Source organism: Pelodiscus sinensis, chromosome 16 (assembly GCF_049634645.1).
Source record: "Pelodiscus sinensis isolate JC-2024 chromosome 16, ASM4963464v1, whole genome shotgun sequence".
NCBI classification, from domain to species: domain Eukaryota; kingdom Metazoa; phylum Chordata; order Testudines; family Trionychidae; genus Pelodiscus; species Pelodiscus sinensis.
This window is the reverse complement of record NC_134726.1, coordinates 21,012,140-21,039,587: the sequence shown is the minus strand read 5'-3', so window position 1 is coordinate 21,039,587 and position 27,448 is coordinate 21,012,140. Positions and strand designations below refer to the sequence as shown.

The 27,448-nt window shown below is 46.0% G+C and overlaps 2 protein-coding genes across 9 annotated transcripts in view; one reads left to right on the top strand and one right to left on the bottom strand.

Moving 5' to 3' along the window:
• The window catches only part of GDE1 (glycerophosphodiester phosphodiesterase 1), a 38,396-nt gene that overhangs the window by 5,947 nt on the left and 5,001 nt on the right, over positions 1 to 27,448 (top strand). For 2 of the 5 annotated variants that reach the window (XR_012896145.1, XR_012896147.1), the window contains exons 2-7: positions 3,227 to 3,402; positions 4,130 to 4,235; positions 4,787 to 4,879; positions 7,052 to 7,263; positions 8,275 to 8,522; positions 15,993 to 16,217. Coding sequence is in view for 1 of the 5 variants with exons in the window: in XM_075899400.1 (XP_075755515.1) it covers positions 3,227 to 3,402; positions 4,130 to 4,235; positions 4,787 to 4,879; positions 7,052 to 7,263; positions 8,275 to 8,422 (735 nt within the window). In the remaining 4 variants the exon portion in view is untranslated. Of the gene's footprint in view, positions 1 to 3,226; positions 3,403 to 4,129; positions 4,236 to 4,786; positions 4,880 to 7,051; positions 7,264 to 8,274; positions 12,391 to 15,992; positions 16,232 to 27,448 lie in introns of those variants that run through there. The other 3 variants (XR_012896146.1, XR_012896148.1, XM_075899400.1) reach the window with 2 other exon arrangements.
• Positions 16,063 to 27,448, bottom strand: part of TMC5 (transmembrane channel like 5) — a 55,860-nt gene continuing 44,474 nt past the window's right edge. For all 4 annotated transcript variants that reach the window (XM_075899397.1, XM_075899394.1, XM_075899396.1 and 1 more), the window contains 4 exons: positions 24,797 to 24,889; positions 19,297 to 19,410; positions 18,410 to 18,452; positions 16,063 to 16,199 (listed from right to left, as the gene is read on the bottom strand). In XM_075899397.1, the coding sequence (XP_075755512.1) occupies positions 16,078 to 16,199; positions 18,410 to 18,452; positions 19,297 to 19,410; positions 24,797 to 24,889 (372 nt within the window). In that variant the 3' untranslated portion in view covers positions 16,063 to 16,077. The remainder of the gene's footprint in view (positions 16,200 to 18,409; positions 18,453 to 19,296; positions 19,411 to 24,796; positions 24,890 to 27,448) is intronic.

Genomic DNA, 27,448 nt, shown 5'->3' with positions numbered 1-27,448 from the left:
TTACACCCAAGATTACTTTTTAAATGACAGAACAAGCCAAGCTCTACTGTCCCAATCCTTCCTGGAAGCCCCACCCTCTCTATTCTCCTCATCTCCATCACTTGCTATCCCCAACCTTTATACTGCTGCTTTTTCCCCCCCAATTCTTCTGTAAGAAGAGGTCTTTCCAACATTTGGCCTGTCTAGACTGGACCAAATGTCAGAAAAAACCCTTCTTTTGGAAGCTCCCTTATTCTTCATGAAAAGAGGAATACAGGGGTGACCAAAAGAGCATGTTTGCTCTTCCACTAAAAAAAGCAGAAGAACAACGCATCCCTGGATGAAGAAGAGTTTTTCTGAGATATCTCTGGAATCCTGAAAAACTCCTGCAGTCTAGCCATACCCTTGCTGGGTTGAGATAGGATGTGTAGGTTCTGGGGTAGGAATGAGGGATTTGGGTGTGAGAAGGGGTGAGAGATGCAAGCTCTGGGAGGAAATCTGAATGCAGGAAGAGGTGGAGAAGGGGACGCTGGCTTGGGGAAGGGGCTCCAGGCCGGGCAGTGTTGGGTTCAGATGTAGGGTTGGGCTGCTAAGCAAGCCACAGGCTTGTGGATGTGAGGGTTCAGGAATTTGGGTTGGGGTATGTGAGGGCAGGGGGTTTCAGTGTATGATCTAGGCTCAGATCTAGGGCCTGGGGGAAGGGAGAATGCAGGAGTGTTATGATGCCATGGCCAGATGGGGGCTTGGCCCCAATTGGGGGTTTGTTGGCCAGGCTTCATTTTTAAATAAAAAACTGTCAAACACAAAAAGTTTTTGCATTGTCTTTATTTCTGAGAAGGGCAGGGAACCTGTTTTGAGTCAGGGGTCACTGACCCACAGAAAAGTCAGTTGGAGCCACACAAGTGAGATGCAAAAAAAACCCTCCTCCAACCCCCCCCCCCCAAGCCTCACTAATGTGGCCCCAACTGTGCTGGTGGGAGCAGGGGACATGGTACTGGGGAAGGATGCTAGTGGATGCTGGGGCAGGGGACAGGGTGCCAGTGGGGGCAGGGTTCTGTGGCTGGAGGCAGGGGAGAGGGAACAGGGTGCTCGGAGGGCAGGGGATAGGGTTCTGTGGCAGGGTGCCAGTGGGGACAGAGAGTCCCCTGCACCAGCCTCCTCCCAGGATTCCCCCCCCCCCAGAGGCGGGAAGCCCTGTCGCACGTCTCCTCTGGGCCCGACTCCCCCCTCCCGCGGAGCAGGGAAGCCCACGCACGGGCCCTCTCGGGGCCGACCCGCCCTCTCGCAGAGCAGGGAAGCCTGCACAAATGCCCCCTCGGGGCTGCCCCCCCCCCGCAAAGGAAGGAAGCCCCGTCGTGCGCCTCCGCCGGGGCTTGTGTGAGCCTCTCGCAGCCCCGTCGTGTACCCCCTTCGGGCCCAACTCCCTGCTCCCACAGAACAGGGAAGCCCGCGCATGCGCCCTGTCTGGGCCTGATTCCCCCCTCCCGCAGAGAAGGGAAGCCCCAGCGTGCGCCTCGGGGGACTCACCCAGTAAGTTCCTGGCACGCCACAGAATTGGGGTAAAGAAGCAGCCAGCCCGTTTCCGGAACCCCCGAAAGAGACGCGCAGCTGCAGGACTTCTGTCCACCCCGCAGGAAGCTGCCACTACCTCCATTGTCGCTCGACGTAGGTAGTGGGGCTTCTTGGGGGTGGGGAGAAATGGGAGGCCTGGAATGGGTCAATTGCGATCGACTGGTTGGTGACCACGGTTCTAGAGCAAGGATATTCAAACTTTTTATTGTGTGGACCACCTTCCTGATCAGTCATACTCTGGCTTCCTCTCCTTAGTAACTATTGCATACAAGTTGTTTATGTGCACACTTAACATAAAGATCAAGATATCTCTCTGATGTTATGAACTTGGAAGTGTACAGTAAAAACTGATCCCAGTATTGTGGAAGAGGACACAAATTCTTATCACTTAGCCATAGGCAGCTAAAACTTGCAATCTAGTAGTCTATCTTGAAAACAATGTCCTGATTTTCTAGTTTTTATCTTGTTTCAGTTAAAATAATTTTCTTGCAGATATGATTATTTGAATTTTCTATTATTACTTCTGTTTTGGACTATTGTGTTAGACTCTTATTTCTATTCTTTTGCTTTCATAAAATGAAGTGAGAATCAGCAAATGTTTATTTTGCCTTTGTGTCCATGAGCGCCAGAACTGAAATTTATGTATTTATTTAAAATTCAAATAAATTACCAGCTGCCACAAAGCTTATTCACAAAGTTGTTTCCCCCCTTCTACCTCCCGATAAGTTTTTTTTCACTTCAATTTATAATAGAAATGTCATAAGATCTTGTATACTGTATTGGATAAAGAGAGCAGTTCAGGTTATATCATTAGGGTACGTCTACACTGTATGGCTATTTCATGGTATCCCAAAATAGCTACCCCATGTCTACACAAGCTGCCCGTTATTTCAAAATATGTTTCAATATAACAGGCATGCTATTTCGCCATCCCGGGAAACCTAATTGAAAGAGGGATAAGGAATGGCTCAGAATAACGCATTATTACAAAATTTGGCAGGGTAGACACGCCAAAATTCAAAATAAGCTATTTTGAAATAGATTCAAAATAAGATACGCAATTTACATGGCGTAAATTGCGTATCTTATTTCAAGTTTAGGGTGCTGTGTAGACACACCCTCAGAGAAGAAATAGTGTATGAAGTTTATACTTAAAATACCTGGTATTTGATAGAGTAGGATTTTTTTAGGTGAGAAAAAAAGCCACAGTGAGGTATCCTTTTCCTACCCTGTCATACCTGCTATGCATGGTGGAAAAATAAACTGCCAGAGTCTTCTCTATTACATGCCTTGGTTACTTGGCCCCAGATAATTGGTTTCCACCTTAATTCATGCAGATTCCCCCAAGTCTGGATTGCCTCCCAATTAAGATCTATTCCCCTGATTAATTTATCCATTGTCTACAACGGCTAGGCCATGATCAACCCAGACATCGCTCCATTCTTCACATGTACTTTTGCTCAGCAATTTACTATTTGGTGTATGGGACATATCTCCATATTAGATCTACAAATATAGGCCTCATAAGAATTAAGCTAAAGCCCATCGTGTTCTGTGGGCTGACAAATCTTAGAGAATATTAGTAGCTTAGCCTCTGTAATACAAAGTAAGCATTGCAGCACGCACCTTTATATTTAAATAGCTTTTGTCTTTCTTTTTTTTTTTAAAAAAAAAGGCAGCTGAGAATGGAGCCACAGGTGTGGAGCTGGATGTTGAGTTCACTGCAGATGGCATTCCCATTCTAATGCATGATGATACAGTCGAAAGGACAACTGATGGGTTTGGGAGTTTACGTGACTTGACATTTGAAGAAGTTAAGAAGCTGAATCCTTCTGCAAAACATAGACTATGGTAAATAATCAGCCATAGTCTACTAATACTTTCTACAGTGCCAAAACATCCATCATAAATAAAATTGTGACTTTGACCTATCCATGACTAAATAATCTTTGAAACTTTCCAGACTTTCACATTCATTTGATGCCCCTTGTGGTATGGTGAGGCAGATAAGAATCTGTCTCCTTGCCCCTTGTTGGAGTAGGAACCATAAAGCCAAATATTGGGTTTAAAGAAGAGATTCTCAAATGTGTAAGCAGTGCTAACCTCAACTTAATCTTGATTAAATGCTTTTTAAGATAGGGTTTGGTCTGAAAAACATTTGATTTGAATTAGCTATTTCTAACATGAATTTTATTGACATATCTCTTGATTAAATTATTTAAGTGATCATGTCTGAATGGTGGGAAGAATAATTTTTTTTCTAGAACATACGGATTATGCTATTGGAAAGGAATTAGGTAGTATCAAGAAGATCTCAGATGAGACTTTTGACCTGGACATAAGATGTTAATTATCTCCATTCTTGCAAGATCTAGGAAAAGAAACTCACTGGGATATTTACACTGTCTCCTAAAATGTTACTGTGAATGTATCTATTTTTTTGCAAAGATGGAGCTCCATTGGTTTATATGTTTGATGTTTTTAACTACACCTAGGCAAAGTTCAAATGAAATCTTTCCTTCCTCTTTGTTCTCCTGTATTGTGTGCATTTCACTGAACTCTTCATACCTTTCTGTAGGAGAGATTTCCGGGGTGAAAAAGTGCCAACGTTGAGACAAGCTGTTATGGAATGTATGCATCATAACCTCATAATCTACTTCGATGTCAAAGGCCATGCAAATCAGGTATTCTTGCTAAGAGCGCTTCACTCACCATTTGGCTGGATTGCTCACATTGAAGTCCATGGTACTATTCCCTTTTGCTTCAACGAGAGAAGTTTTGGGCCTGTTTTTGCAGAATGTTAAGTTCAGATTAATAAAACTGAGACAAGGCTTTCATGCTTCGTTCTTTCCATTCGATTGCACAAGGACACCACCAACCATAATTAGAAAGTGGTTCATTAGCATATTGGGCTTTGGTAATGTCACAAAATGCACTGACTCTTAAGTGCATGAATAACTGAGACTCCTTACCTTCTACTTGTGTGGGAGAAATCATGATGGGCTATCCTGTTTGTCATAGTTGTTAGCACCACGATCTGGGGTACTTTTGATAGGTAATGGTTTGCTTTCCTCCTTTCCAATTTAAATGTTGCTTTCCTTCTTCCACTTTCTAATTCCACCCCCCTACCTCCAGAAAAAAGCACTAAAGTGGGGTCTTTCTATTTCCTAATGTACTTCTAAAATGTTATCCATGACTACAGCATACATTCTACATATGTATCTTTCATCAACAGGCAGTTGATGCCCTAAAACTCCTCTACCTGGAATTTCCTCGTTTGTACAACAGTAGCATTGTCTGTTCTTTCATGCCAGATGTCGTCTATAAGGTAAAACTTCCTAAATGTGGGGGTTTTTTAGTATTATGTACACCACATCACAGTCATGGTAATGTGTTTAGTTCACTCTTGTGGAGACGTGCAACCCCAGAGTATGTGGGAATCATTCTTACATAATTAAAAACACACTTAAAAGTAGATGTCAAAATGAGGGGAGGATTGGGGTATTGGACTTTCAATACCCCATATACCCCCTTTCACCATTACCACCTCATCAGACCCTTCCATATAGATTAGATATGCATGTTATGAATCCTGAATAACTCTTCCCTCATAAAAATTACCCTGATAAAGGCTCATTAGCTTAAAATTGACACCTCATGATATTGACACCGAGGTACCTATTTAACAGTTTCTAAGGTGTCTATTAACAGATTGCATTCATGTCATCTTATTATGAAATTTTAGAATATGTTCAGATTATCTCCTAATGTCCATTATCTGTCAGCCCTTTCATCCATGTGCAGGGTTCCCTTGTTCAACTTCTATTTCTCTTCTCCTCTCACCTTACAGAATCATAGACATTCCTGAATTTGTTTCTTTAGCTTTGTCCTCTTCCACTGAGTCTTTCCCTTTTGGTTATCTCTTTCCAATTTCCTTTCTTCTTTCTTTGCTATCTCCTCTCTCATGTCTTGTTTTCTCAACTGCTTCTCTGTCGCAGTCAGTTGTAGCATTACTGCCCTTCTGTTCATCTTTTTGCTTCAAGTGATAAAGTGAAATTAACAACACACTTGAAGTAAGCTACTAATGCTGCTTTGTGTATTGTTAATTTCCATTTTACTACTTGCTTTGCAACAGGATGGGGTAGAGCTAAAATTAAACATATCTGCCCTAATGAATAAATCCCTGACTAAAAGATTGGTAATGATGGTGACCTGTGTGCAGTCTGAGGATCAATACTTTTCAATAATGATATGGGATATTAAGATAAAATTTGTTATTAAAGCTTTGCATTTCATCTGTGTGTATAATAAAATAATTACACTCCACAGACCAATTAGAATTATATATCAATCTGTAGGTCTTAGTTATTACAAAAGTTGAAGACACTAGATTTAATAAACTGCCCTTTGGAGCTCTGTATTTCATAGTGTTAAATTGGCATTTCCTGAAGTGGTCTTCAGTCTGATTAAATTAAACGTAGCTTGGTCATTGAAAACACACTGCTCAAACAACCTTTCTGTAGAGAATTTACAAACGGCTCTAAATGTATTTTTACAGAGACTAAACTTGTACACTAATCAGTATCAGCAAATCAACCATTAACTTCTATCAAGCCGAAGTGTGAGACTAAAGAGCATATCTTATCTTCCTTGCACACGCATAACTACCATGGGGACAACTGCTGAAGGGGGACACAGAGGTCCACCGGTCACATGACACAAAGGAGCTGGGACAGCCTGCCCCCTTCCAGCTTCACACCCTCCCTGCTCTTGCTCCGTCCCCACCTCGCCCTCCCCAGAGTGATGGGGTTGGGAGTCTGGCACTGGCTGGTAGTGATGGTCCAGCTCCCTGCACTCGCTGGCAGTGCAGGAGAAGCAGAGCAACACAGCCCCAGCTTGCTCTGCTCCCCTGGCTGTGTCACTTCGCTTCCCATCAGTGAGTTCTGCCCCCACCCCTGAGTGACATGCCAGGAAAGAAGATTGAGCAGAGCTGCGTTGCTTCATTTCCCCTTCCGCTGTTGGTGCATGCAGGGTGGCTGGAGTCCTGCTGTGGGTGCCAGGCCCTCTGATATGCCCTGGGCCATGCAGAGGCTCTGGCCTTGCTGGCGCTGACCAGCTCTTACCCCCTTTCACCTATGACACTGTGGGGGGGGAAGGCATGTGCTCCCTCATGCTCCCATGTATAGCCTAGGACTCCTTTTGATTTAAATGGGAGTCTTGTGTGCACAAACAATACAGGATTCAGATCTTAACGTAAGTGTCATTCAATAAAGAGATTATTGAGGGAAACAATACAAGCAGCTGCAATAAATACTTTCAAAATAGGGTTAAAGAACATCTTGGAGGGAAAGGAACTCTGCTAGAACTGCAAATTCACAGACTAGTGCCTCTCATGTCTTCATCTTCAGAGGTTCCTTTGTTCAAATCGTATAATTTATAATATAGCCCTGGAATCTTGGCATTATCTGCTACTTACAGTTTTCTTACCTTGGTCTTCCAGATTAGGCAGTTGGATAGGAATGTCGTAACTGCGTTAACACATAGACCATGGAGCCTTAGTCATTTGGGAGATGGGAAGCCTCGTTTTGATTCTTTCTGGAAGCATTATGGGTATATAATAATGGACATCATTCTGGACTGGAGTCTACACCACTTCTTGTGGTACCTGTGTGGGGTGTCAGCTTTCCTCATGCAGAAAAATTATATTTCACAGTAAGTGATCTAGCATACATTTTCTAGATATGTTAGCTCCTCCTGAGGTAATTGTGAAATAAAATATGGAGGAAGAGGCAAGGTAGGACCATGTTTTAGAAGAGGATGATGTACGCTAACATTAAAATCTCTAGGGAGTGTACCGTAATGCCATTTTAAACAGGTCTCATTCAATAACATTCACTATTTATTTATTTTTTCATATGTATAATGTCTTGGTCTTCCCAGTGCATATTTTTACCTCCATTGCTACACCCTAAGCTAAAATGAAGAATGGAAATGTGTTGCTGTTGCCTGTTTGTAAAGGGATATTGTAGAAGCATGGCATGTGGTCACTGCAGAGCAGAGGTAGTAATAGGCAGACCGTAGGCCAAATGTGGACCTCTAGCCACGTTTGAACAGACCCAGAAATCTTTATACGGGTTGGACATCCCTGTTCCAGCATCCTCAGGGCCTGCCCAGTCCCAGATAAGGGATTTTGCCATACCAGAGGAGGTCATTTTTGGCCCTGTGCCACAGCCCTCAACCCCAAGCCAGATCCCTCTCTTTTGCCAGCCCTGCTTCCCTGCCAACCCCACCAGATTTACCATCTCCACTGAGCAGCTCCATTGCCCTGCTGGTCCCACCAGGCTTCCCAGCCCCACTGAGCAGCACTGCTGCGACATGCTGGACTTCGTCCCACAGGGCATCTCTGCTGCTGGCAGCCCACTGTCCTGCTGGCTCACAGGCTCCCAGCCACCAGCCCTCCACCGGGACTCTCTGGTCCTGGAACATTCTCTTGCTGGACCAGAGAATCCCAATTTAGAGAGGTTCAGTTATACCTACTTACAATTATTATTACGATTTTATTATTTTCTCTGGTGTCTGGACCTTGATCTAGAAATCTCAACCTTCACACAAAAATAGACTACCCATGCCGAGGAGAATGTATATTTTATAGGAAAGCTCTTTGTTTTGTCCTTGTTCATGGTAGTCTTTGTCTTCTCCTTACAGTATCTTTGTTCTTTACAGAGAGTATGTGAGGCAGTGGTCTTCACGAGGAGTTCAAGTGGTTGGCTGGACAGTGAACACGTTTACAGAAAAAATGTATTACGAGACCGTCCTTGAGACCAGTTACATCACAGACAGCTTGCTGGAGGACTGTGATCCTCACTATTAGACTTATGCTGTGCGGACTCTTAAATGTGCCATCGTGGGTCAGGGAGGTCTGAGCTCATCACCAAAGGGCTCCACAAAGGGCAGATGAGGCTGCCACACAGGTTGGGTTTTTTGCTTTATGATTGTATGATTTAAACTTAAATCACAGCAGGCCTCTCTGTGACGGTACTAGACTGGCTGAGGCACTATCAGAGTGAGTGATGGGAGAAGTGTTCTGTGCCTCCGCCAGCAGAGGAAGTTGTTGTATGGTCTAAAGAGATCAGTTGATTTAGTAGTACAGGTACATGACTTATAACTCATCTAATCAAACGGTTTCTTTACTTCATTTAACTCTTCATTATAAGTCATCAGCTGCTTTGAAGGCCACATTTTAAGCTGTACATGAAACAGCCTGCTCCTCAAATAAGAAAGTTTGGGGTGCTTCTATGGCAATGTTAAGAGCATATGGTAGGTGTTTCTCCATAGCTTAAGTTTGAATACAATATGGTCAGTAAATTTTAGAGGATGAATATACTTCACTGCTGCAACTGGAAAGATGGATATTCTGTACTCTTACAGCATGGAGAGGGACTCTAGCTGTCCTTGTTCTGTGCAAATACTTTACTAAAAACTTGATGGCTGGTGGTTAAACTTGAATATCTCCTTTTATTTCGTTCTTAAACCTGACTTTAAAAGGGGTGAGGGAATATAGAAAGGTTCTTCCCCTCTTATCATTCTTCATAATAAGAGGCTGTTAGCCAGAGGCTAGCCAGTAGATGAAACACTTGTGCTGCTGCTGAGTTGTTTGCACAGCTAGAAGGGCCCTGGGTTAGAGTTCCTGTACTGCTCACGGCACCTCCTCCTGGCTACCTGGGGGATTAGTTCTGTCAGATGCTGCACCCTCCTCAGTGTTCTCTCTACCCCTCTTCTTCTCCTGCTCTTAAAGCAGCAGCTTCTGGTATGGCCCTTTGGCCAAGTCACTTAGGCTATGTCTACACTGCAGACAATAGTCAGAAAAAGATACGCAAATTGCAAACCGCAAGTTGCGTATCTTTTTCCACAAAAGGCTTTTCCGAAATTTGGCCTATCTACACGGGGCCTAATTTCGAAAAAAACTTCTCTTTCAGAACATGCCTTATTCCTCTCACCAAGAGGAATACAGGGATGCTGAAAGAACATGTCTGCTTTTTCGGAAACCTTCCACTCGTATCCTGGAAAAGCTCTGCCGTCTAGACATAGCCTAAGTTCCTCCTCTTCTGGGGAAATTACAGTCCTCTTAGTTCAGCTGTCCAGCTGATCTCTCCAACATCCTGTGCCACTCCCTAGTGGCTGGCTCAGGCCTGCCTGTACTGTCCTGGTCCTTGCTGCTGCTGCTGCTTCCCTGGACTTCTTCCTACAACAGCCCACCACACAGGGAGTGACAGCAGACTTCCTCCCTGCAGCCCTCTTCTGCCCTCAGTGCCTAGGCTTTATACTGGCCACTTGTATTTCTGCCCAGCTGGGCCTCATTTATTCAGCTCCTGCTCCCTAGCTCTTTTCCAAGTGCAGCCTGGGGAGTTAACTGGTCCTCCATGGCATCCCTAAACTTTTCCTTTTGGAACTCCAGGTCTTCTTCAGCTCTTCACATGGCTTGCTCTACAGCTCTTTCACTTGCTCCACAAGATCCTCAAGCACCCTTTCACTAAGGACTTGAGTTCCCACCACAGCTTGCTCTGCTTCATTATTCCTATGTATGTCTGGGCCTTCTCCAGCCCAGTCACCTTACCTGTTACCTTGGTTTTACGTCCGACTGGGTGTATGGAACAACCACCTGCCAGGTTCATGATCATTGCTGCTGCGTCTGTCCTAACGTCTCCAGCATGATCTGATCCCAGCTCCCCTTCCTTATTTCCTGTTGCACTTGGACCCACACCAGGGGTGGCCTATGACTATAGGCCGAGTCGGCCGTCGCCTAGGGGGCTGTCTTCAGCGGGGCACCCAATGATGACGTCATGCCATTGACGGCTGTGCAGGCGGGGGCGCCGATCGCGCATTCCACCTGGGGCGCCAGCTGCTGCCGCTCGCCTCCAGCCACCCCTGACCCACAGCTTTCTGAAGAGGGCACTGCCTCCTTACATGGTCAGCCTCACGCACCCACAGCAAACTCTTTGCTTTGAGTCAGCAGTAGTCTTCTCATTGGGCTTCTCATCCAATGTGTTCTCCTGGGCTAGCCTTCACCTCATAGCTCATACATGCACCTCCCTCCTGTAGCCATGCAAAACATGCCCCTTCTTTTCTTGTCACCCCACCCCACCCCCATTACGGCTCTTTTGGGCTTTATTTGCTGCCATGAGCTTGTGTGGTACTTCACAGCCCACTGCAGTCTCTCAACCTTATCTTGTCTTAGGGTCAGGCATCGCACAGGTCTTCATGCAGGGCCTGTGGCTGTCCTAGAGATTAGCTCTGCTGGTTGCTGGGTGCTTCTCAACACACTCTCTACCTAGTATCTTCTCTCAGTCTGCAGCCTCTCTCCCTCTCCGAGTGGCAGCTTCCAGTTTGTGGCTTGGTCCTCCAGCCAGGTCACTAAGTTCTTCCCCTTCCAGGGAAGTCAAGAGTCCTGGACCACCTGGCTGGCTGCCATCTCCAGTGCCTTGTGGCTGGTTGGAGAACTCAGGCCTGTGCTCTACACTGAGTTCCAGCCTAGGGGACCTATAACATAGCCCACAGCTGTATTGTCTTACCCCGCTTTGCTCTTTCCCTGCTCTTCTTTCTACTTATCTGGCTCAACGCTTCCAGTAATAAACAAGTCAGACTGTTCGGGCTAGTTTATAATATGGGAAATGTGCATCATGAATTCTGAATGTATCCATGAGAGTAGGTTTGATACGCTTCCTAATAGATCAAGACCTACTTTAATATTGCTCTGATTATGAATACCACTCAATGATCCAACTGTTGTAGCAGTCTCTTGGGTGGAACCTGGAGCTAGATGAGAGAATTCATGAATGGCACAGTTCTGCAAGGAAACGTGTGGGGATAGAGCTACTGTAAAATAAAGACGGTCTGATTTAAATTAGAGACAGCCCAGGGGAAATTAACCAAGTGTCTATTTTATCCCATACCTCCTGCACAAAACATCTTTTCCATGTCATTTAAAAGTAGAATCTTAAAACCAGTTGTCTACCTGCTGTTACCACTGAGCTGTAGCTGACCATCCTAACTTTTAACCAATAGATGTGTGACTGTATTTTCAGATCAAATGGGTAATTGCAGGCTTTAGCATGCAGGATAGCCTCTTGCGCTAGTTAGGTATGAATTGCCACATCCCATGCCCTCTGTCAGGCCAGATACAGCATTGCACAAGTGGCTAGTTTTTTTTTGTTTGTTTGTTTTTTTGAGACTGGGAATTGAGTAGCTAGGATAGCAGATTAAGTGGCTCAACTATCCAGTCTCTCCGTTTTGTATTTAAATGATGCCTGATATTCATATGCCACATCTCACTATTGGGTGAAATCACCATCTTCATGGTCTAAGGCACATCTCCTCTGATGAATCAGGAATTAAAATCTATCTCCATGCATTAAGTAAAGTCAGCATTTTTTGCCCACTAATGTTAGTTGAGAGTATGGTTCTATAGCATCACTTGGCTCAGATGAAAGCTGAATGAAACATAGGAACTAACAAGTAGATCAAAGGAACGATGGGCTCTGATGTGGGGGATTAATTAGAGCAGCAGAAAATAGTAACTAATTATGTGTAATAGGGCAACAGATGTCAAACACCGCCCCCTACTGGGGAATGTCCATAGACTGATAAAGGCTGCTTATTTTCAAGAGCTGTTCTTTCTGTCTTACCAGCCTGTCTTCAACCTAGTCCTTTTTCAAACAGCCTTTGCACGGTGAGCCGAAGGCTGAAGTTGTAAGATGTATCCCAAAGAGTAGTGTGGCCGGTGGCAATACTGACATGTATGCACTAAATCCACTTTTAATAAAATATCCTCGTCAAATGGCATTGTCCTGATGTGTCTTTCATTCAGAAGGCTGTAAAATACTTATGCAGCAAGCTTCCTTCCCCCATTCAAGTTACTTCTGTGTAGCTGCTTTTAAATGGAATCTCTTGTAACACTTGACCCTTCATGAACTACTCCTAGATGGAGAATAAAGAATCTGTACTAATCTTATCTTGCAAGGTGCATTGACATGAGTTAATTCATGCACTGCTTTCTAATCAAGTCACAGAACTGAATGGCATTAAGTGGAAAAAGACTAATAGTCTTTTCTTCTGCCATTATAACTAATGAGCTTCCAACTACAGCTTGCCCTACTCAAGATTGTCAGATGCTTTCTTCCGGAAGAAGTGCTTTGAAACCCTACCCTGGCTGTATACCAGGGGTGGGCAAATAGCAGGCAGAGAGTCAAATCCGGTCCTCCACGGTTAGCCCCTGGTGGACCCCCACAGCACTGTATTTAACTGTGCTTCCTCTGCTTCCATTGGCCATGAATCACTGTTCCCAGCCAATGGGAGTTACAATCACCTGTACTTGCAGAAGTGTCGGTAAATATAGCACTTCAGGTGAACTGCTGATGTTTTATTGCCTACCCTGGCCCTCCACTATGCCATTACTGTAGTGGACAAGATGATGATTCCTATACCAGCTGTACCTCAGGTAAGACATTGATGACAGCAGATCATTTGTACAACAGTCTCTTAACACAGCAGTAGCCCGGCACGGTGAAATATGCTGCCAGTTGAAATGCTAGGAACATTGTACATACTCATCATGGGGCGTTTGGCATCTTTTTGTAAATGGACCTGTGCTCAGATGAGCAAAGAGGTACAGTAGAATGAAAATAGTTCTTTCCATTAAGGCTTCTTAAACTTTGATCAAGTAAAGCACACACAGGCATGCTACTGATAAGTTATTTTAAAGGGGACAAGCCTACTTAGTTTTGTAGTGTTAATGGTGGAGGAATAAAAGCATCTTTCCTAGTGGGCATTAAGGTCACGTACATGCATGGATTTAGCATTTGTATCTCAACTTGTACTGTAGTCAGACAGGAGACGGGTCCCTCCTCGCATCAGAACTCCAGCTGTGTGTCTTGGCTCAGGATTTTTATATTTGTTTTAATTCCAAAAACATCGTTCCATTGTGGAGGAGCAAATATAAGAATTGTAAAGTGATCTAGAAAACGCTTAGGAGAGGGTCACTAATGTTGGGAAGAGGGCTGAAAAGTTTTACGCAAAAGGGACTTTTGCCCGAACTGGAACAGCATAGTGTTTCCACAAAAAGCACTGATTTTTTACAATAGGAAGTCAGTGCTTTTGCAGAAATTCAAGCGGCCACTGTAGACAGCTGGCAAGCTTTTCCGGAAAAGTGGCTGATTTTCCAGAAAAACTGACCAGTCTAGACACAGCCCTTGTTTTGCCACTTGGATCTGAGCCATTACATGCCACCTGCTGAAACTGTTCTCCCTTGCTTGTTTCTGGAATGAACTATAAGCACAGGGTACAGAGAAAAAATATATACAATGCTGGGCCAACAGAACTGAGTTTGCGCCACAGGTTTGGTATTCTTCCCCCCTAGACTTTTCCAGTCTCTTTCTTTCTGGCTAAGTTCATCTCTCTCGAGCCAGTTGGCATCTGCCTTGGCTTTCAAACCCACAGCCTTCACTCTCTCATACTGTGAAGCTACCCACCTAGGCTACATCTAGACTGGCATGATTTTCCACAAATGCTTTTAACGGAAAAAGTTTTCCGTTAAAAGCATTTGCGGAAAAGAGCGTCTAGATTGGCACGGACACTTTTCCACAAAAGCACTTTTTGCAGAAAAGCGTCCATGCCAATCTAGATGCGCTTTTGCGCAAGAAAGCCCCGATCGACATTTTCGCCATTGAGGCTTTTTTGCGCAAAACAGTTTTTAGCTGTCTACACTGGCCCTCTTGCGCAAAAACATTTTCGGAAAAGGGCTTTTGCCCAAACGGGAATGTCAAAGCATTTGCGCAAGAAGCACTGATTTCAGACAGTAGAACGTCAGTGCTTTTGAGCAAAATCAAGCGGCCAGTGTAGACAGCTGGCAAATTTGTGCACAAAAGCGGCTGCTTTTGTGGAAAAACTTGCCAGTCTAGACGCAGTCCAATTTTTTCTACTTTCTGACAAAGCTCTGTCCCTACAGCTCCTCTGAAGCCATATCCTATGTTCCAGCATTAGCCCTTGCCTTAATGTTGCAGCTTTCCAGAACTACCTTAGCAGCCCCTCGACCCAAAGCAATTTTTATCTCGTGCCATGCAGCCCGTACTTCCCATCTCTCCTCAGAAGCCCCATTCTTTTGAATAGCCTTCTATTGCTGACCCTACACCTGAGTTAACTTCCTCCACTGCACAGCAAAGCCTAGATTTAATGTGTATGTATCAGATGTACTTTAATAACGCAACACTTCAGTCTTACATTGTGTAAACCTTCTCTTCCATCTCTCCGGCACTAGCTTAGAGTGTAAGCTCCTTGAGGCAGGTATTGGTCTTTTTTTCTAAAGCCTCGGGCACATTTGTGGTATTGTATTAGGTAGGGGAGGAAATATCAAGAAAAGGCCAAAAATGTAATATTGGGAAATGAATTAAGAGGAGACAGAGGAGGAGATGTGAAATGACAACAGGGGAAGAAGGAATTCCCAGAGAAACAGATGCAACAGTAACCCCACTGAAGGCTAATTCTTAAATTAGGAAAGCAGTTGGAAAACTAGAGGACAAAAGGGAGATATTTAAGAATATCTAAGAAGTGAGAACCAAGATAAGTGGAAGAAGTTAAGATGCACAGTGTAACCAGGGTAGGACTCTGCAGGTGGCAAAGACTGCTGCACTAAAAGAAGCAGTGCAGCATGCTGCCCAAAATTACAGGGATAAAATCCCCAACAGATGTTACCTATGCATGCTGGAGTAGCTAGGTGCTAGTGACCCTTTGTTTTCAGTTTGGGCTTGTGACTTGACATGTCCCAGGTGGCAGCTGGAACTGCTGCAAATACGGAGAAAAAGACCTTCTGTGGCAGTTGGTGTAAGTGGTAAAATCTGCACTTGTGAAGTCATAACAAAAAAAAAAACCCCCCACAACTTACATTACAAGATTGAGTTTATTGCATTACATACAGCCATTCAAAAATGACACTGTTAAATGCTCAAAAAGTGCATAAGCGTAATTGTGAAGAGAGAGACAGAGAAGTAGGATTCACTTAGTTTTATAGTGAACTGGTTTTAAATAGGTTAGAATCCTTTATTTTATAATACTTCATTTACACTTTTAAAAAATACACCTGAGAACCACCTGATCAAAGCATGTTCATATACAAGAATACCATCAAGGATTGCAGAATCGTAATTTGCATTTGCCATCAGGCACAAATTACACTGATATAATAAACATTTCTCCCTAACTGGATGAATGGTGATCATTTGCTGTATTCCAGCAAAGAGTTCACATCAGAGGCTAGAGAGATGTAATATTACCAAGCTTTCATTTAAAAAAAAAAAAAAAATAGTACAGTGCATATACTATGAAATTAAAAAATGTAAGCTGCAACTGACAAAGTGCATTTTCTGATATGTTCTTGCTTCATTTTTCCTTAGCTTCTTATTAGAGTCATTTCCAATGGATTTCCAACCATTAGTGCAAAACAGTGAAGTTCTACCAGAAGTACTTCTAGCAATTAGTTCATGATCTATAGTGATCATCATCATCGTCGTCGTCATCTTCCATTTCCAATTCAGCCTGTTGTCTGGCTCTCAGAGCCAGTGCCAGAGTCTCCGAAATCCCTGGTCGGTGTTCCTCTGCATCTGCATGTAGCAAAGCAAGTAAGATGGCTCTAGTGAGTACATGTATAACGATGTTAGCTGGCCATTTGTAACAAAGTGCCTATGTTTTAAACCATTTCAAGTACAAGGTGTAAAGATACGTGTGTGCAGGCCAAATCGAGCTTATTAATGAGATTCTATAGCTTTATGAAGACTCTAGGCCACTATACACACTTAATAGCCCTCTTTGAATCAAATGCTAAGTGAAATTACATCCCTTAATGGGATGCAGTATTCCCTCCAGACTCCCCAAAGAGGACATAGAGTTTCATTTGTTGCAAGGAATTCACTTCTTGGGTACGCAGAAGTCTGCTGCCAAATTTCCAAAGAAGCCTCCGAGTTGGACACAGCTTGAGCCTGATTTTCAGTAGCACTAAGCTCACACAGAGGTGGCTTAAAGGTTTGTGGGGCCCTGGGCCAGAGAAAGCAGGGGCTGGTCCCCACCCCTTCCACCTGCAGTCCCCTTCCAATACCCCTCCCCCACTCCACAGCAGGTGGGTTGCGGAGAGGTGCCGCAAACATAGGCCCGGTTGGCTAATCCACCACTGCACACAGCTCCAAGTAGAGCTAAGAGTGTACGTCAGTCAGTGGAGCCCAAGATGTCTAGCTAAGCACGTTAAAAACTGAGGCTGTTAGGATAAGGCCTTTTCCTGTAGCCATGGTGTAAAGCTGGGGCGGGGAACCTTTTTTGGCTCAGGGGTTACTGACCCACAGAAAAAAAAATCAGTCAGGGGCACACAAAAGTGAAAAGCAAAACACAAAAATAAAAAACCTTCATACACCATAGTCTAGAAGGGCCCCACGTTAGTAGATTTTGTGGGGCTCCTACACTCTAGGGTGGAGCCAAAAATGAAAAGTTCAGTATGCAGGAGGAGGCTGCCAGGAAGCGGGCTGGGGGTGTGAGGTCGGGGGTGGGGGCTTGCAGGGCTGGAGCGCCAGCTCCACAATGCTGGGGGGATGCCCCGAGCCTCGGGGCCAGATCCAGTCCCTGGGCTGCAGGTTCCCCACCCCTCGTGAAAAGCCTTCGTCTGCAGCCATCTTAGGAGAGCAGCAGCTGCCATTTGCTAAGAAGCAGAAAGACATATCCTCACATTCCATCAAAATTACATTAAAACAATGTAATAGTGGGCTGTGAAAGAGATCCTGTCCTAACAGCACACACCATCAGCAGATAAAGAAACAGACCTTAAGTTGGTTAAGGAAAACTTAGTTAGAGAGCATTCTGCCAGGCAAAGAATCACTTTTCAATAGCTGTGGTTGTGAAATCCTCATTTATTTGCTTTTTTGTATTTAATGGTCCCCACTTCTCTTATCTGTATGATCGCTATCTGGTTCTTTGTTTCTCTCTGTTGCATAACTATTTTTTCTAGATGTAAATTAATTAGGTGGTGAGGTATGACAGGTTAGACTAGAGAATTGTGTGACAATATTTTAGGATTGGCTAGTAAAATGATTAGTTACAATATTGCTCAAAGTTTCACTATATAAAAGGAACTCCCCAAAGGAAGTTCTTGGAAACAATTCCAGGATACAGGCCCACGATCATAGCTGCCAGACGTCAACATGCTACCAAGGACACTGTGCAGAAGCTGGAGTCCCCCAGATGATCTGATTTTGATAGGCATCAAGACCAGTTCACCTGCTTTATAGGAAGTGATGAGCACTGGATGTTTAGCATGTGCACTATTGTTAATAAATAGAAGGTAAGTAGAGTATTACTGAGTAGGACTCTCTCACTGGTAAAAGACCCCACAAACCTTCAGAGTGTAAGGTTACACCAGAGTCAATAGAAAGTGAGGGTGAGTGTCTAAACTGACAAGCTTATGCCTGAACATTAGGAACAGGGTAAGGTTGTATGCCCTAGAGTGTAAAATTACATCTGAGCCCTAGTAAAAGGGTAAAGGTGGGTGCCTAAATTAACAGAGTTACGCCCTGAGTCCTAGGAAGTGGGTTAATGTGGGTGCCCCTAGAGTGTGGGAATAACAGAATTTTGTGCAAGTAATAAAGCAGGAGACACCATGGTCTCCACTTCTGGAGATACTGGCTTTAATGACTTAATCTGATTATCTATTCCTGATCTTTGGAAGACCAAAATCTGTTGCCATTACTGTACTTTGATCTTTGCATTTCAAAATCTTATGAAGCTAAACTTCTATGAGTTGTTTTCTCTGTGTTGAGCATTTATTGCTTACCAGGAGAGAAGCCAATCCCTTCTGATATCCCAGCAGAGGACAACTGAAAACAAAATTCACAGTAAATCAGAATATTTGCTTCCATATTTTCCCACCAATATGCTTGTTGCCTTATATGTAAAACAGAACTTTGTTCACAAACAAGTGTATCTTTTGCTTTTAACAATCTTATGTGGCTTTGTGAAGAACTGGCTAGGATTTTGTTCAGAAAGACTCATAGAATCCTAGAACTGGTAGGAACCTCAAAAGATCATCAAGTCCAGTCCTCTGCCCTCAAGGCAGGACCAAGCACTGTCTAGACCAGGGTGGGCAATCATTTTTGAAAGGGGGCCACTTCCCAAGTTTGGGAAGTGGTTACGGGCTGGTGCAGAAGGGGTGGGGCCTCAGGCAGAAAGGGTGGGGCCTTCAATCACAGGAGCTGAAAGGGCTTGCACCTCCCGCACGGTTCTCAGGCAATGCATTAGCGACTGGGCTGGGAATTGAGAGCCCTTTCAGCTGTTTCTATTTAAAGGGCTTGTGCCTTAGCTGTTGCCCAGAAGGCACGAGCCCTTTAAATAGCAGGAGTTGAAAGGGCTCATGCCTCCTGGGCGGGCGGCTCCCAGGCAATGTGTTAGGGGACGAGAGCTGCCACAGGCCAGATGAAAGTGCTAGACAGGCCCGATGCAGCCCAGTGACAGCCTCTTGCCCAGCCCCGTTCTAGACCATCCCTGACAGATGTTTGTCTTTTCTTGTTACATTTTTATATCAGAAATAGTTTCTGATGGGGGTGGGGGGTGGGAGGTGTCTGCAAACTGTGGTGGTCCTGTCATCACGATCTCCAAATGAAAACTCCAGTCTTCCATACAATTACACTTTAAACCGACCCTTTTCAGGGGGGCTTATCATACCTCAGTATCGAAGTCTCTTTCATTTCTCCCAAATGGCCTTTCTAGGGAGGCTGTCACGGATACCCGCATTTGCAGAGCAGCTTGTCCAGACGGCGGGTACGAAGATGAACTCCTCTGTGGAAGAGGGCATGTCAGATGAGCAGTAATGTGAATACCCACGACTGTAGCTGCTCTGTGGATGTTGTTCCTCCCACTCCCAAATCCCATCCCCAGGCACATTAGCAAAATGTGCCACTTCTCCGTGCGCTTTGCTCCGTCTCTCCCTCACAGCTCCACATGCGGTGGGTTTTGATACCTACATTTGAAAGGGGGGCTTGCTAGGCCACAGAAAAATGCACGCTTTAAAAGCTATTACATTTTTCTAGATGTTAGGGAGGGCTATAGGCTCACATCCTCACTCCAGAACTGCTCTCTCAGACAAGTCTCTGCTTATTCCCTGCAATTGCTCACTTAACCCTGAAATGCCCACATTTTGCTCTCAAATAGAGAGCATTAACTTACAGCCAGTCAGCACAAGATTTTAACAGAGTTCCTGGCTAGATTTCTACATGCCCTGAGTTCAGCTTGGCTGGAAATTCTAGAAGAATTAGCATCAAAGATGTGATTTAACAAACAAACAAACAAGCATCTTCCAAATCTCCAAAAAGCCTTAGGTTCAATTTGACTTTGGTGTGTCATCTATTCTTGTTCTTATCCAAAGAGGTTCATGCAACTCCCAGGTTGCCTATACATCCCTGTGGGCTGAGAAAGGTTCCCATGACAGTGCTCTTAGAGCTGATCAAAACAGGAAGAGCATATATCCTAGAAGAGGGAAAGCAGCTCTGAGGGAGTCAAAATGTGAGCTTACCCATCTCAGCATCCCAGGGGGGTAGCCAGAAGGGGCCCTGACTTTGGGTGGGTGGGAAAGAATGGGGGGAGAGGAGTGGGACAGGAGGAAGAAGCCCTGACCCCACTCCCAGCCAGAGTGCCAGGGCGCAACAGGCCAAGCTCTGGTCCTGCTCTCCAGCTGGAGCACTGGGCAAGATGCCATGTGGACCTGGATACAAAGTGGGTGGGCCAAAGCCCACTCAGGCCCATCCCGTGGCCTGTACCTGTCATCTACTATATATCTGAGAGAGATGGTCTGTGAGTGAGCGAGTGAGTCTGTGTGCCTGTTCCAGGACTCCTCTTAAGTGGTAAGAGCTAGGACCACTACAGTTGGTATGTGGCTTCCTTTAACCTAACTTAATGCAAGGTAAAGGTTGGTTATGTGGGGGGCAGGGAGGGGAGTGGGCTGAAGCTCTCTCCCGCTCCCCCATGCATACGTGGATGCCTAAAACCAGAAAGAAAAGAGACGGGCAGGTGAAAGGGGCTGGCTGGGGTGCAACCTTCCCATGTGGGACTACCCCAGACACAAATCTTTCTTCCCTCCTCCCCACACCCTTTAGGGAGGGCTGGGGGCACGGCAGCTCACTCCCCCATTCATACAGGAACGCTGCTGGCTGTTCCCCTACGTCAGGGAGTCAGGGGAGGTGCACATTTTGTTCCATTCCTCACTCTGTCTGGGAAGTAGGGATGTAAAATTCTGTTTAACTAGTTAAACCCTAACCATATTGTTTAACCAGTTAACTGATTAAAAGGAGGGGGTGTGAGCAGGCCCAGCCTTTGGGCAAGGAGAGCAGGGCGGTTAGCTTGGGCCCTGCGCATTCAGGGCCCCATGCTGCCCAGCTCCCAGCCCCGCCCACTCGCTGCCCTGACTGGGAGCTGCACGGCCCAGCCAAACACAACGTGCTGCCTTGGGCCCCACGAACTCTTTGGCCGGGCCTGGGCATGAGGGCTGGAGCAGTTCCCCCACCGCAGGCAGGTTCTGCTCTAGATGCTGGAGCAGCCCCTGCCTGTGGGGCACCCGGGCCTGCCACAGACAGAGGCTGCTGCAGATGTCCGCGGACAGGGGCTACTCCCTGTCTGCAGAGAGTCCCTCATGGGCCTGGAGCAGCCCCTTGCCCATGGCAGGTGTGGAGGGGGGGCTGCTCTAGCCTTCACTGTTAACCTTAACCGGTAAGCCTCACCTGTTAACTGGTTAACCGCTTAACCAGTCACATCCCTATTGGGAAGCGCAGGGGGCACACAAGCCTAAATATGTTCTAGCTGCAGAAGTCACGGAAAGGAGCTTCTCACCTGGCCCCAAATTGATGCAGAGAGAGAGGGCAGGGGTTGTCCTTTCTCCCCAAAGCAGTCTGTACTTGAACCCCTCATCCCCACCCCCACCCCAGAACAATGATTTAAATGAAGAAAAACAAAAATTAATTGAGCAATGCCGGGTAAATCTCTAGCATATGAATAATAATAAAGCATGTGAGCAAAAGCACGTGCACTGCTGTCAGGGACAGGACTATCCAGTTCAGGCAGATGTACATGTTTTCAGAAAATCTAAAATCAATCTTGGTAGAGTCACGATTTAGCCCTAATCTAAACATGGAGGTAGATTAGACACTGAAAGCACAGCGCAGCCCCAACAGAGAATTCAATCCTACCCCAAAGTAATCTGTAGAAGTTTTACTATTTGACTTTAATGGGAACAAAGAACACTGGGGATTAAAAAGAAAAACAATCCGTCTCTGGGTATGTCTACACTGCAGAGTTTTTTTTTTTTAAATGGCAATTAAAAAAAAAAAACCCTCACGTCCACACTGCAACTGTGTTCTTTTGAGAGAAAAAAAATGGAAAGAACAGAGGGGTTTTTCCGACATTTTGTACTAGGGATATGGATATAAACTGTTTAAGTGGTTTAAATGGTTAACTGATAAGCCTGGGTTTACTGGTTACCGTAACAGTTACATGCTGGCTCCCAGCCCTGCTCCCAGGGAGCCGGCTGCCACCCTATGCTTAGTTGCCAGGTGTCCAGTTTTAAACCAGACAGTCCCGTATTTGAGCTTTCTGTTTGGGAAACAAATTGAGAAAATATAAATGTCCGGTGTTTTCTAAACAAGATGTAATGTAGATTGTGATGTAATGTCGTGTGTCCAGTATTTTTGTTGAAACCATCTGGCAACCGCTACCTACGCTGCTGGCTCAGTATCAGAGCCTGCAGTGCAGGGCAGCAACCAGCTCCCTGGGAGTAGAGCTGGGTTACCTAATGAATTACTTTTTAGATTATTTTAGAATTAATAGATTTTTTCCTTCCTAGCTGTAATACTTTGCACTTGTCTTTATTGAATTTAATCAGTTGACTTCAAACAAGTTTGAAGTTTAACAAGTTAATTTAAAACTCTAACCCCAACCTCCGAAGTGCTCAGAGTTCATTAGGGCAGGGAGAGGTACCTCCATCTGACTTGACAACATGAATACACCTGCTTAGGCCTGTTATTCAGTTGTATGTGGCTCCTTCCTCCATCTTGTGGACATACTGAGAAATAACACTAGTGCTTTTTGGCAAGCATGGCACAAAGCCTTTTGTTAAATAAGCTCAAAGACAGGTGAATCTCATAACTCCCAATTTTCAGATAGGAAAACTGAGGGGTGGATGTAAATTAGTTGCCCAAAGCCACCCAGCCAGTAAGAAATACAATTTGGATCTCAGCCCCCAGTTCCTTGCTCTTACCACTCTGATATTCTGGTGGTCTGCCTCTCATTGTTCGATTGGCATACTTGGCCCTGTAGCATTACACTGACCATTCATCGGTTACTACAAAACTCTTTTATTGCGTTTGATACAAAATAATTAAGCGGAAGAGAAGAGCACTGTGCATTGTAGAGGAAAGATATCAGAGTGTGGGCAGCTGTGCTGAAAGCTGTAGTAAGTAGCCTGCTCTGTCTATGCTACTTGAGAATCTGGATGCACGGAGCTTCCTGAGATAAAAAGTTTATTTTCTTCTTTTTGTCTTTGGGCTCTTTTCCTTTGTTTGTGTTTTTACTATTTTTTTAGCTTTCTTCCCTTTCTTTTTGGTGGCTTTGTGGGATGTGACGTTGGAAGAAAGGGGACTCTGTAAAGAAAAGCAGAATAACTGAAACGGAGAAAGAAGTGGTCTTAGCATGAAAGCCCTTGTCCCCACTCACTGGGAGATTGATGCTGGGGAGATCAATCTCCTGGGGTTCGATTTAGTGGGTCCAGTAAGGACCCACTAAATCAACTGCTAATTGCACCCCTGTCAATTCCAATACTCTACTGGGTCATGAGGAGTAAGGGAAGTTAATGGGAGAATTTCTCCTGTCGACCTCCTGCAGTGGGAACACAGCAGAAATGTAACCTAAGGCACACTGACTCCAGCTATGCTATTCATGTAGCTGGAGTTGCGTATCTTAGGTTGATTTTCTCCCCTAGTGTAAATCTGACCAAAGAGCCCAGAAGAAAGATGTGAAGGTAGGGGGAGAATACAGCTGATTAGCCAGCTCAGAACTCCATCCATCTATCCCAACAGGATACTGGGGGACAGTATGCAAGTAGCAGAACACAGGACAAACATTTTAACTCACACGGCTGAATACATTCCATGGACGGACTTATCTCAGCCTCATCTAGACTAGGAACAGGGTTCTTTTTTCAAGTCCAATTAGTTCAAATGAGCTCATTTAAAAGGTCAAAACCTCACTTCAGGCTAATCTTGACCTGTTAATTTCAAGCCAAAAAGGTATTAAGAACTATCGGTGTTCGTGTTAATGGGGTTTTCTGTGACGTAACAGACTTGGGGGTGAAGGGGAAAGATCCTTTCCCCCTAATCTACAGGGGGCTTAAGAGTAGATGAACCCTTTGTGGCTGTCACAACACACCTATGTTAGGAAGGTTTCCTATGGCTTTGTAAACACCAGCAGGGAGGTTTGTCTTTACTGGAGGTTTTTACCTTAGGAACATCCCCTCAGTAAGGTACTGCCTGGAACCAGGGCTGGATTAAGGCATGGGCTAGCCGGGCAGCTGCCCAGGGCGCCAACCTATGGAGGGCGCCTGATGGCAGCTGTAAGGGGCACACAGTGCCCCTTACAGCTGCCATCAGGTGCCGCGCGCCTAGCTCCCAGCGGCCACCCTGAAGCGGCTGCCCGGGTCACGGGCTGCGTTAACCCCCTCAGCGCCAGCCAGCAGCGCCCCTCTCCCGCGGGGCCCTGCACGGCCAGGCTCGGCCCGTCCCGAGCGGACCCAGGCTGTGCGCCAGCGGCAGTAGCTGGTCTGGGCCAGGTTGGGCATGTGCATCCTGCTGTCTCCAGCTCCGCGCGCCCTCCCCCACGCGCCGGGCGGGGCTGCGCATGTGTCCTCTCCCTTGTGCTGGCGTGGGGGCGGGGCCGCGCATGAACCCTCCCCCAACTCTGGGCGCAATTAAACTGTTTGCCCGGGGTGCCGGAATGGCTCGGTCCAGCCCTGCCTGGAACAAACAGTGGCATTGTTTCAGTCTAGCCTTTGCAAAGATGTTAACAATGAGTGTGGATGTACCCAAAAATGGTGCCTGATTTATAAAATCAGCAGTCTGTAGATAAGGCCAGAAGGGATCACTGTGCACATTTATCTAAAGAATTCAAACATGGAAACACCCACCTTTGCACTGACCACTTGTTCTTCTGGTGCATCTCGTTTCGATGTTTGCAGATGCTGTAGTTTATTAAGTAAAAACATTTTATCCTTTCCTTCCTGCAATAAAGAAGAAAAAATTGAATGTCATTAATTTGAATGTGCACATATTTCCTAATGAAATTGCAGTGTTTGTGTACACAGGGAAACTGACCAGGAAAGCAATTACAATCAAAGTGGAATAAAATCACATTTATTCCAGAATATCACACAAAAGAGAGTTAATCTGGCACAGCTATAACAGAAACTGACTGGCATATGAAGAGCAAAATAATTTTCCAGAGCAGATAAGACCCAAGTTATTCTAACTCCATTAGTCAAAACTCTGCTGTCTCCAGTCAGGCTGTACCCCCAAGGTTCACAGAGGAAACAGGGAGAGAAGCAGCTTGAAGCACTAGCTTTACCAAAGCCAGCTGAAGGGATGCAGAAGAGTGACGCACCTAGTTATATTCTCAGACCCTGCAGGAAGCTGACTAATCAGACTACATACCTACCCTGCCCCTGGAGGAGTGGGGGAGACTCTAGAGAGAGGAGAGATGAATTCATCTCCAGCGGCAGGCAGGCAGACTGGAAGCCTATAGTACTGCCAGGCCTGTGGACAGGAGGAGAGAGAGGGGCAAAGGAGGCAGTTGCCCTGTGGCCCAGCAATTATAAGGGGCCTGGGGCCGAGCCCCTTTGAATCGCTGCTAAAGTGCCACGCTGGGCGTGCCACAGGGCTCTGAGGGGGAGGGGGAGGGGCAGTGCTGCACTGAGAGTTGGCTGCCCAGCTCTGCCCCTTCTGCCAGAGGTCCCACCACTTCCAAGGGCATGGAGTAGGCCCCCCACTGCTGAGTACAGCCCCTCTGCAGTCACTAGTCTAGCCCACAAGCTGGCTCTTTCTGTCTCCATTTGGGTGATCTTGGCCACTAAAGCAGATTCACACATATCAGTAGTATGGATGTTAGCTACTGTGTAACTGAACAGGCATATAACCATGTGAAATTTTAGTGGTTAGACAGCTATTTGATAACCTGCAATGGAGGGGCTGGCAGCCAGTGTGCTCCCAGGCCCACTCCTGGTGAGCCCCTTGCCCTCACACTGCTGCCTCTCTATCAGAGGCAGCAGCAGGGGGTGGCATGTGGGAGCTGGTCTGAGAGGGGTGCTGGTTTAAAAACCAGTTCCCCTTCTGGACCAGCTGCCTGCTGCCCTGTGCTGCTGCCTCTGATACAGAGGCAGCAGCGTGGGGTGGCAGCAGCCCCTGTTTATGGGGGGTCCAAACTCCCCATGGAGAGAGGCTGCTCCGCATTCCACAGAGCCTCAGACCCCTTCTGCAGACAGAGGCTGCTGCCACAAGGTAGCCTCTGTCCGGGGTGGGCCCAGGCTCACTGCAGAGAGTCTGCTCCGTGGAATGCAGAGCAGCTTCACCAGCCCACTCCCCAGCATGGTGGGAGGCAGGTGCCACCACAGAGATGGTTTTCCCTGCTCTAGGAACACAGCAGCAGGCAGACTGCTGCTGCATGGGGAAGGCTGGAGAGACTGCTGTGCTGCTTTGACATTGCTCAGAACAGAGAGCTCACAGAGCTACTCATGATGCCTCTCACAGCAGCTGAGGAGGTTGTGGGAGAACTCGGAGGGAATCTTGGCCTTCCCACAATGCTACACGATGGGATAAATACCCACAGTGCATTGTGCTCATTGTCAAACATGGTGCTCCCAGGGTAGATATAATCAGAGGCAGCAAGTGTGAACACCCACTGGTGATTTTTGTTTTGTTGACTTTGGCATATCGACATAAGTGTTATTGACAAAACTTGGTAGTGCAGACGTAGCCTGTCTTTATTGTCACAAAAGCCTTTGGGAGGATGTACTTCAGACCTCTCCTCACCCAAGCAAAAAGCATAACAATGTTAATGAAAGTTAGACTGATTCTATTTTTATTTTCACAAACAAAGCAATTGCTCAGTGGTATTTTTTGTAACATCCAGGCTTTGCTGTCCACTTAGGTCAGGAGCAGGCAAGATAGGCCAGACCACATACTGCCCTGCCAGCACCATGAGGTGTAGAGCATAAAGATATGTGATATCTGCTTTTAGCACTGGTCTGCTCCCAGTGGCTCTCTGTTCCGGAGGCTGGAGGGGGAGGTTTTGTGTGCTGCCAAACTCCTCGCTCCCGTTGGCCAGAAATAGGAGTGGAGAGATTGGGCTTGGGGCGGGGACAGTGAGCAAAGCTTCTATCTCCCCCAACCCCCAGCACCCGGACCAGAAAGCCAAATGGAGCAGCCAGCAGTTTTGAGCAGTCTGAGGCTGTGGCAGGCAGAGAGCCTACCTTGGGGTCCTGCATAGCTGCTGGCCAGGAGCCACCTAGGTAAGTGCCTCCTGGCCACAGCCTGCCTCTAACACTTCAGCCCCATCCCACACACCATCTCCCTGCCTCAGGACACTCCCAAACCTTCTGTAGCCCCCTTTCCCCAGGTCAGAACTCCCTTCTAGAATCTGCAACCTTCCCTGCCCATGGCAGAATCCTCTCCTGCACCCCAATCCCTTGCTCCAGATCACAACTCCTTCCTTCATCCAAACTCTCTCTCAGACCCCACACTCTCTCCTGTACCACAGGGCCCTACCCCAAGCATCCTTTTGCACC